General features: G+C 33.0%; 1 protein-coding gene across 1 annotated transcript in view; it reads left to right on the plus strand.

The window, feature by feature from the left end:
- The first annotated feature begins 2,391 nt into the window (after window positions 1-2,391).
- Window positions 2,392-11,427, plus strand: part of LOC106458561 (sortilin-related receptor-like) — a 37,580-nt gene continuing 28,544 nt past the window's right edge. Inside the window, exons 1-2 of the mRNA XM_022384802.1 lie at window positions 2,392-2,538; window positions 9,231-9,299. Coding sequence (XP_022240510.1) covers window positions 9,240-9,299 — 60 coding nt within the window. The 5' untranslated portion in view covers window positions 2,392-2,538; window positions 9,231-9,239. The remainder of the gene's footprint in view (window positions 2,539-9,230; window positions 9,300-11,427) is intronic.

An 11,427-nucleotide genomic window follows, 5' to 3' on the forward strand; every position in this document is an offset into this window, starting at 1 on the left:
TATGTTATGATAGTAATGGTAACAAGATAATAAGCACCGAGTTGAAGATGATGAGGACTCACTGGTAAAACTTTCACGTGATTCCAACCATTTCTGAAAATCAACAGCTGTTTTCGTGTAAAAAACAGTCAAGGATACCTGCATCATAGAAAATTCATTTGACCACGCAATACAATGCAGCTCCAATGTACCTTTGGTGAGCTTAAATGTAGTTTTGGAAGCCAATTTCATGTTGAGTGAACAGTCTGTGAGAAGTTTGTCAATATACATGGTCACAGAATTACCTTTCGCAGCAACTGTTATAATGATAATTACAGTGTTGGGCAATATTGCATAATCATAACCACCACAGTGAGCACGATCAACGATAGAGGAAGTAGTTTCCAGGGCAGTACGAGACCTGAAACGTCGTTCTCATAAAGTATAAGTGCAATTAACGCTCTGTCTTTCACTTACTTATTAAGCCCACCAGTAACTCAACGGCAAACCTGATTGCTTATAATGCTAAAAACTGGGTCTAGATACTCATAATGGGCACAACAAAAACAGCTCATTGTGTAACTTTGTGCCTAATAATAAACACACAAACTGGCTTATTTTAAAAATTGCAGTCTGTAATTAGTGATTGTTAGCCTTATATCTGTCTCTCTTTCTCTCTAATTAATGCTTAATAATGGTATAGTTGGCCTGCTTTTAATATTTTCTAATCAGATGAATAATTTTATATCTGGCTTATTGTAATACTTGTCTTTCTGAACGGAAGTAACAATCTTATATACATGAATCTCTTCAAATTTACTCTTTCTTTTCAGAAACTAATAACATCAATTTAGATGTAGTTTGATTAGGGGACCGAATGAACAACAGAGAACGATAGAACTATAAATACGATTTTTTTGTATCAGATTTTTTTAATGTGTTGACAGTCTTGCTTCTTGAACTCAAATGAATTCCTAAGGTTGTTAAATAGTATCACACAGATATTCTCGAAGCATATCAAAGGCGGAGGGAGACTATGATCAATAAATAAATGCCTCTCCTTTGACGCCTCTCCCTCCCGATGGCCCAGTTTGAGCGTTTATAACGCTATAGAATTCGGTGTTTTAATCGTGCGTCGGACACAGCACAGTAGCCCATGGTGCAGCTTCGCTCTAGAGATAAAAACAAACAAACATTGGGGCAATAATTATTATCCGTCGTACACAAATTTACATCCCTTGTCCACAGGAAGTTTCTTACCAAGTTCCTTTGGTGTTCTGGTTAACCTTGGTGTATTTAATCACAGAGCTGTCTATGATGTTTCCATAGTTTGGCCAATATCGTTTCTTCTTAAGCGTCTTTGACCTTGTACTTGAAACTTGTCTTCTGACAACTTTATTAATGCAAAAGTATAACTAGATAACAACAGAGTATATGATCTCAATTCTCTTCAGAATCGTTCAAAATCTTCTTTCAATAAAACTTTTGAAATTTAACCACTTATAATTTATGAGTATGTTTTATCATATTTTATTACGTAAACTCAATAATTAAGATTAATCCCAGTCTTTATCTGTCGTACTAGGCCTTCCTAATTATAAGTATTATAATCGTCCATCTTGATTAATTCTTAAACCGTTTGTTTTTGTATTACTTGGTTGTGAAGTATAACCCCAAGTGTTTAAGTTAATGAACCTGAACTATGGAATTAAAGCTCAAAGCCTTCATAATCACCGCAGCGAATCTCAAAAAAAAGAAAGAAAAAAAGACCGACCAAAAAATTATAAGAAGAACAGAATTCAGAACTGAATAAAAATGATTGAGTTTGGTGTTTAATAACAGTTACTGTTAATGATTCAGACCTTAATATATATCCCTGTGTAACTCATCACTGTTGACATAGCACATTGCAGCCACGGTAAGGACAAATTACAAATATTGTAATCACACTCACATAGTTAGCCCCTTAACACCTCCTCCGGTCTGAAATTTCCACGGCCTGCGGTCAGGCAATGTGCTCTAAGGTCAGGGTACGTTCTTGAAGACGCCCCCTAGGTTACAACTAGTTGGTTAGAGGAAAGCTTCCTGCAAAAACTAAAAGGTGAAAGTTTTCCGGTAGAGGCGCCACACTTCTAGAAGGAGCAACTGAAATACCGGTAGTTCCAGACGTCGACGCTCTCAAAAAAAGTCGATGTCGTCTTCGCATATTAATAAGCGGGAGCTTAAGAAGATCAGTGCGGAGCAGACATAACTTTCAAACATACACTAGAACTTAGTATTAGCTGTTCGATAGTTTAGATTATTAATCCAGTTTTTAATCATTAGCTGAATTACTTGAACTAAAAACAGTGCTAACGTTTGGTATATTAAATAATTACAAAATATTAAAGCACCAATTTTTTTAAAGAGATTATGGCTCAAGTTTGGATCGAGGGCTGAAGACATTTGAGATTAGTAAATGACATTGGCTCAAAACAAAGAACATTCATCCTCTCGAGCACCTTGCTTTTAACATCCAAGTTGGCGGATACTCTGTTGACGAAACCCAAGTTAAATACGGTAAGAACGTTGGAACATATTATTTTGTTATTTCAATTAACAATTTCTGTGCATTTGTAAATACTGAGTTCTGACATTCTTATATTGCTTTCAAGTATATCAAAATAATTTATACTTACTTATCATACATATGGATATCAAGTAATTTTGTTCGAAGGTTAACTGACCAGTCAATTCTTGAATCACTCGATATGCTAAGGTTTTCTATATGACGTCGTTAAAGAAGAATTTATGAAATAAATACTACAAAAGATCAACTAATATTTGAATGTACAGCTAGTATTTGTATCTACAACTACTCACTAAACATTTGTTAAATTTAAATACACAAAGTAATTTTGAGTTTGTAAAATAAAATGCGTTCGTTAAAAATGAGTATATGCAGTTTTTAAAACAAAATAAAATATACTTTAATACTATATTTGAAAGTACAAATTCTGTTTAGTACAAAACTAAGCTATGAAGCGCGTATAGAAAAACTTTAATAAGTTCTCCAGGAGAACAATTAATCAAGTATGCTATTTTTGTCGTTTGTTCTTAGCAATCGATGTGTTCGAAGGTAGTTTGGTAGTAAACAGGATTACGACACTTAGAATGAACAATATTGTATATTTATTTAAAGAGTGACAAAAATAAACGTTTTGGAATTCTATAGATGTTGAAGGCAGAATCTGTAGAATTTCGAAACGTTGATATCTGTGCTTTTTTAAACAAATAACATTGTTCGTCGTAAGTGTCATATCACCCCTTTTAAAACAAATAACGTTGTTCGTCATAAGTGTCGTATCACCCCTTTAAAACAAATAACGTTGTTCGTCGTAAGTGTCGTATCGCCCTTTTTAAAACAAATAACGTTGTTTGTCGTAAGTGTCGTATCACCCTTTTTAAAACAAATAACGTTGTTCGTCGTAAGTGTCGTATCACCCTTTTTAAAACAAATAACGTTGTTTGTCGTAAGTGTCGTATCACCCCTTTTAAAACAAAGAACGTTGTTCGTCGTAAATGTCGTATCACCCTTTTTAAAACAAATAACGTTGTTCGTCGTAAGTGTCGTATCACCCTTTTTAAAACAAATAACGTTGTTTGTCGTAAGTGTCGTATCACCCCTTTTACAACGAATAACGTTGTTCGTCATAAGTGTCTATTACTTTTATATTTGTTTTTACATTGTAAGAAGCTTTACCAGTGAATTTCATAAAATCTAAACAATTAGATCGTGAGTTATACGCTTTAACAATTTTATTCATCCTGTGAGAGAATTTATGACAAGCCTTACCATGCTGTCATGAAATTTTGCATGAAAGAGTAATATTAAAAATGTATAACACTTTTAACTAGAGGATGTTTATTTCACTGCCCCTCACTATATACTAATAAATCAGTTATAAATTATTTATCTCTTCCAAAGAAGTAATAAGTATACCATATTCATACCCTGCAACAAGTCAGAAAATTTAGATAAACCGACAAGGAATGTTTCTTCAGGCATTCCCTCTTCCCTCTTATTATGTTGAACTAGTTTTGTTTACATCAGTCCCTGAAAGGTTTTGTTTGTTAACACCTAGAGGGGGGATAAGGCAATGCCCTGAGTGAACTTCCATTTTTCGCGAGTGGGATGGGGCTTATGGGTTCTTCAGGTTATGCTGTGACATAACCTTTGAATTATAGGCGTGTTCTTTAAGAACTTGATTTTTTTCCCATTGGAAAACTAAAATCATGTTACTTCCTTTCTAGCGATACTTCCAGGTTGAAACTAATTGTTTGTGAAGCGTTGTCCTGAAGGAAGTATAACAAAACGAGCACAGGTTCCACACTTCGTTTCAGGTTACGTGTTAACATGACTACACACCATCTGTTCTCATAACAATTACACAATGTACGCGCTGCCTTTTAGAGTTTGAAACATTTTGCGATAAGCTAATCTCAACCATCACTAAGTTGACATACTAAGTTCGCGCCCCTAGGTAGAAACGTAAAAAATTATGTTTTATGTGGTATATCCAAGGCTGCTGTAACTGCATAGTTTTCCTTATTCAAAATCAAATATACATTTTTTGCTCTCTTTTTCTTTTCTTTTTACAAAGTGTATGTTTTTTCGCAGTCGTTAAGCGGAAACCAGAGAAAGAACGTTTTAAGTGATATATCTGATACTTTGGGCAATTGTTGTTTTTAATCTCACAGGAAATGTTCGTAACAATATACGTATCAATCTAATATTTAAATGTCATTGGTTGGATGCCTTCGAATATGCTATTTACCATAAATTTGCTCTTTAAATTATTATTAATGTAGATCTTTTAATAGATGCACGCGTATACATATACACACAAACACCCACACAGCATTTCCATTTTCTTTAAGAAGGCGTAATAACATCTATTCCTAGAAAGTCACAGATTGAAGTTTAATTATGATAAATTGCTAGTTTTAATAATAGCTATGTATATGGTCATGTAAACTATCATATACTTTCATGAAATAAGAGTTGCGAATATTTAATGTATTAATCACAGTGTATTCAAAGTACAATGAATATTTAAACACTGCGTTATCGCTGGAAGTCCACTTACAATGTTTGCAAGTGGTTTAGAAGTTGTGTGTAATTAAGATGACTAAAATAAGTTTGGATGTGTTCCAATCATTCACTCAGATAATATCAAAGATAATTATGTAACGTCAGGTTTGCCTTTTATTAAATGAAATAACACATTTGTTTTGTCAAAGAAATTTTCTTATGTTTCCTTCTAGCATGCAAATTTCCATAAAGTTTTGTCAGTTAAAGAAATAGTTAACTTTTGTCCGAAAATTCAACACTCGTTAGTTATAATTTTTAAATCATAAAACAGGGAAACACTAACATTTTCAAACCTTAAAATTGGAACCCCTTCCTTTTTTTAGGGGAAGCTATAAACAACCAATTATGCACATAATGAATATCATGTGAAAAGGATATTTTTACTTAAGTTATTACTCTTGCAGATATCACTGTATTGAGTGATTTTGGTCGAAGAACTTCTTATTCACCAGAAGCTTTCTGTAAAATTCAGAGGAACTGTCATTCATGTTCATCTTTCAGATAAATATTTTACGACTTGAAAAGCGACAGAATACAGCATGCATCTGTCTCTTTCTTTTGGCAGGTGCAAATTCACGTGCTTAGTCAAATCTTCATTTTGACGTATCGAATAGAGACATCATTTCGTATGCTGCAGCCTGTCTTACAGCCAACTTAAGTGAAAGTAGTAAAGACTATATTAATCATTCTGAGATGTGTGATGATTTGCTACTGAATAAAAGAAAATTATCGCATCTGTTAAATCATAGTTATCAGAGGCCCAAAGCACTGAATACAAATATAAAAAAAGTTACAGATTACTGACAAAAATTAAAACTGGGACATGAACATTTAGGCATCCCAAAAGGATCTACTCAGACACCAAGACAACATTCCAAAATCCTGGGCTGTCCGAGAAACCGGAACGTTTCGTCATCTTAGTTATAAACACAGAGAAAGCGTTTCGCGAGTGTATAGTTCTGTTTTGCTTTAAAAAGCTTTCCTTAATATTAAACAAAACAATGGTGTTCTTTGTTGTCAGTAGCACTAGGCTTATTCAACGGAAACATTAGTCATAAATGTGTGATAAAAGAAAAAAAAAAACGCCAAGAATATTATTTTAGTTGTTTGGTTCTAAGTATCACTTTGTTTTAAATCGTGAAAGCATAACAAGGGTATACACGACCTTGGCTTTAGCAATAAATACTGGATTGCGAAACGGGCCAGTTAAATGTTTCAGATTATTTTTGGTGTTTTATTTCCTTTAGTTGCGTTATCATTTACGAAATCACTGACTCAAAAAGCAATATAAATGACAAAGTGCATTAAAAGAACAATTTAGGTCAAGTCAAGGATGAACACAGTAATGTAATATATATATATACAACAAATTGAAGTTCAATATAAACAAAACAAAGTGTTATGATGTTTTACGCATGCGTTAAATTACTGGTATCACAGCAACCTTGTGTGGTGCGTGTGTCGTTTATCGGGCTTCTATTTTATGATTCACTGGACAGAGGAGACAAAAAGGAAAAGTTTACACGAGTTTCATGACTTCGACACATATTTTACTTGTTGTTATATAGCTAAAATATTTAAAATTCTTTGACAACAAAAGTGCACAGAGGTCAGTGTTTCGAGGCTTGGTGGTTAGGGCACACGACTTGCGATCTGCGAGTCGTGGGTTCGAATCTTGTCACCGAAAATGGTCGCTCTTTTAGTTATAATTTGACGGTCAATGCTACTTTCGTTTGTAAAAGAGTAGCCCAAGAGTTGGCGGTGGGTGTTGTTAACTAGCTGATTTCCATCTAGTCTATAACCTAGAAATTAGGAACATCTAGCGCAGGTAACTCTGGAGTAGCTTTGTTGAAATTCAATAAACAACCAAACAACCAACCAACCAACCAACAACAATCGATGTTTCGTTGATTATATCGGATTAAAAAGTATTTCTTCAATACATGAGGTGTAGCTTTAACCATAGCAAGTGTTGTTTAGAACATCTTAAGTTAACGAAATCAAATCTCGCCTACCTCCACCCCAACCTACTAGATACAGTACAGAATAACTGTATTATCCCACAAGCTCTCCTTGACACGTGAGTTAACGACGTACACTAACCGCGACTTTAGAAGAGTTATTTTCGTTTTCGTTGAATAACACTACTCTGTCTAAACTAAAGGAATCTCGGACTCTATAAAAAAAAAAATAGTTTATGCCACTTGTCAGCGGTGCTTAAGATAACTTAACATTTAGTTTGCTACTGTACTCAGATAAAATGTTATGTTTGTGTATAGTGTAAATGCAATCTTTAGCTTTAGCTTAACCTAATGGTTAGAAGTCAGAAGGCATTTCACAAATTTATTTTATTTTTTCTCTCTTCCTCATATTATATCACTGGGTTTCATAACCAGACCTTAGGCTGGTATGGAGATGCTGACTGATAGGGGGTTAGAATATTCATAACTTTGTAGACGTTATAACAACCTCTTAATGTTTACTTGAATTAAATAAACGTTTTCTATCTGTTAAACTCTAAAACACTTTACAATGTGCTAATTATTTGGTTTACCAGCGGTATGTTTAAGAACTTACAACACTAAAATCCAGGGTTCGATTTCCCGCAGTGAACAATGTGCAGGTAATGCATGTGCTGTAACGACTCGCAAAGACATTTTTAGTTCTTAGAAAAAAAAGAAAAACAGTCACATTTTTCTTTATAGCTTTGATATGTTTGAAGTATAACACTAGGAAATCAAATACCATACACATACCACTGGACAAAAAAAAAAAAGTCGAATTTATCACTAAATAAATGCAATCTGATGATAATATAACCATGAACCACTAGTAAAACAAAGAGCAGAAAATTCTGCTTTAACAATGTTAGGAATCACTCAAGCTAAGCACGATAAACTGGGAAAACACATTATGGTAACTCAACCTTTTGGGGAATGTTCGACACTTGACAGAGACAGAAACTTCGACAAAAAAAACTTAGCGCTATTGTATTATGTTATTAGTTTACGATTTCTCGCAGAAATTGTCTTGAAGAGAATATTTCAACCGTGAAAACATTGACGTAAAATATTTTTTCTGCGTTTTTGTAAGATCCTGTTTAAGAGAAATAGCTATTCAAACTAACTAGCCATGATTTCGACATCACGATTATTCCTTTCTTGATTAAGCAGTCATTAAATCAGTTAACTCGAACCTTGTTTTTTTAATTTATAAAAAAAACATTTTTAGTCAGAATTAATAGGTTAAAGTAACCTAATGTTTTTATACAAAATATATATATTTGAAAAAAAGGTGTGAACATATAGTATTTAGCTCATTTAACCCTGCAGAATTAACTTGTGTAAAGAATGAATTTTTGTTTGTTTACGGGTATTCGCGCAAAACTATATTCAATTCGTTATGATTGAAAATAATAAATACTGAAATATTTCGTTTACAACGATATACCTCTGGATTAATATATCAAGATGTATTGTTTTATTTGCCGCTAATCCTCTGTATTAAATTAAGCACATTCCGAGTTATGAATATGATAGAATAATACTTGCTATAAAATCATATAACAGGCATTCAGTATGAGATATAGAGGTACATCAGCGTCTTAGAATACTATTCGTAATATGTATTTTAATTTTGTTTGGTCTATCTGGTTCACTTTTGAAATAAGTAAACAAGAAAAGCTTTATCGCCAAAACATTATTCTGTTACTAGTAAGTCAATATTTAGTATTACAAAAATACCATGGGATAGCACAAACCTTTAACGAAATTTTGGCAAAGTGTTAAGTAAAGTTTACATAATAACTTTTACAAGTCAAATGAATAAGAATTTTGTACGTTATACAAACAAAATTACACTGACTTGCATATTACGGAATAACTAACTAGATGTACTTCCGCAGGGTCTCCAAAAGTGTTCTGTTTTAAGAATAACTAAAACCAAAATTGAGAGTAATAAATATTCTTATTTATTGTTTTTCAAGTTCATATGTCATGCTGTGTAGCACTTTGCGGCAAACCAAAATGATTACTTCTGCCGTTGTAATGTTATTTACAGCGATAAAAATATATGTGTATTTCACACTTTTTTAATGTCATAATTTTTTTTATGCTAGGAGAGGAACATGGTGTTAAGTTCAAAGTCCTACCTTCCAAAAGTGGTGGAGCAACTGGTGCTTTTTGTGGTAGGTAATAACAAACTGAGGTTAATTTAGTCACTGTGTGTGTAGTGGAACGGAATTCAAAAACTTCAAAGGATCATAACAACCTCAGATTGAAGCTTATTTTTCCAAACATTACACTATTTTAGAATTAATTCAATGAGGAGTTTTAACCAGGCTTTTGTTTCATTAAACATAATACTAGCATATTGTAAACCTAATTACATAACTCTTAATTTTGGTGTAAACATTGTTTGTGGAATAGTTATAAAGGTGGGCATAAAAACAAGAGGTAAAACAAGCGAATTTACCCCCACATGAAATGTCATAAGGTGACTTAAATGGATTGATGAAGCTAATGTAGATCCAAATTGTACTTTTTAACTGCTCACGGTATAGCTATTTTTACGCTAATTTGAGCTTAATGCGTTTCATATTGTTACGACAGCGGAAGTCACGTGACGCTGGAAACACGTCATGAGATTCTCGAAGGATCTTGACTTTTCCTGGCAACTCTAATCTGTTCTAGGCGCCCTCTATCTTAATATATAAGCCCGGCAAATAAAGCGGAGATAAGGGCAGATAGATAGATATAGAGACAGATAATTGAGTCAAGAGAGCGGTAGTAACTGTAATATAAAGTGTGTGTTTTGTTATCGAGATTGCAAAGTTATTGACTGATGGAAATTCTGTGTATTACAAAGTTGTATCGAGAAAGAATAAATCTGTAAATACGTGTATTTGGCATCATTTAGCTTGTCTATCTTACAAAAGCTGTAAATACGTGTATATGGCATCATTTAGAGGTCTTTTCCGTTTGGTGGCCACCAACAGATAGTTTTGAGAATAACACCAGTAATGCAGTAAAATCGCATGATTAATAATAAAACATTATATGATATTTATTTAACAAATTCCGCGATATTAAATCAAGTATGTGGCGCAGTTTAAGACGAAGAAACAAGGGTTAATGTGAAACTCATCGCCAAATGCTTGACTCTTATCTTTGTGAATTTATATGGAGAAATAGAAACAATGATGAAGATTTATTCAAAAAATATCTCATTATTCGCTAATTAAATATCATATAATGTTTTATTATTAATTATTGTTACGTATCTGCTTATTTGTTAATTTCCCGTAGAAAGTCTTTCCGAGAAACTTCAGCGATACAAGTCCTTTCTTAATTAAAACTAATTTGTGAGATAAGACAAGCTAAAATATGTCAAATACACGTATTTACAGATTTTGTGAGATAAGACAAGCTAAATTATGTCAAATACACGTATTTTCAGCTTTTGTAAAATGAGATAAGCTAAATGATGCCAAATACACGTACTTTACAGCTTTTATAAGACAAGCTAAATTATGCCAAATACACGTACTTTACAGATTTGTGAGATAAGACAAGCTCAATGATGCCAAATACACGTACTTTACAGCTTTTATAAGACAAGCTAAATTATGCCAAATACACGTCTCTAGTTTCGCATTTAACGGCAACTCCCGCCAACTCTTGAACTACTCTTTTCTGACCGAAAAGTGATATTTTACCGTCACTCAAAAGTGCGAAGTGCGTTTTCCCGGAAAAGGATCGCGAACCACGAATCATAGGATTTACAGCCTTGACCCCTAATACTACCCAAGCCCGTCCCTTTTCTAATTTTACATGACAGTAATAGAATGTTTCAATTATAATGTTCTACTCAAACTATCTCTGAAATACGTAGCCAAAATTATATATATAAATATGCATCAGATATTGCGCTTATAATTTTAATTAAACTTTAATTGGAGTACAAAAGTGATATTATTGGTAAATATGGTCGGTACAGTCTGAAAAATTTCTCGATCTTGGTCAAGTCTAGCGTTCTTGGAATGTATCTTTTCTAACATGCATAAATATAAATACGATAAAAACATTATTTTATTATGCCTAATAGAGTTCCTGAAAAGAAACAACTTTTTGGGCCTAATCTCTACTAAATGAAAAATGAGTAACGTTAGAATTTTTAGTATAATTCGTGGATATGTGTAAGCATTTCTAAAGATGTATATTTACTTCAATGTGGATATGTGTAAGCATTTCTAAAGATATATATTTACTTCAATGCGGATATGTGTAAGCATTTCTAAAGATGTATATTTACTT

The sequence above is a fragment of the Limulus polyphemus genome, unplaced genomic scaffold, assembly GCF_000517525.1.
Source record: "Limulus polyphemus unplaced genomic scaffold, Limulus_polyphemus-2.1.2 Scaffold485, whole genome shotgun sequence".
NCBI classification, from domain to species: domain Eukaryota; kingdom Metazoa; phylum Arthropoda; class Merostomata; order Xiphosura; family Limulidae; genus Limulus; species Limulus polyphemus.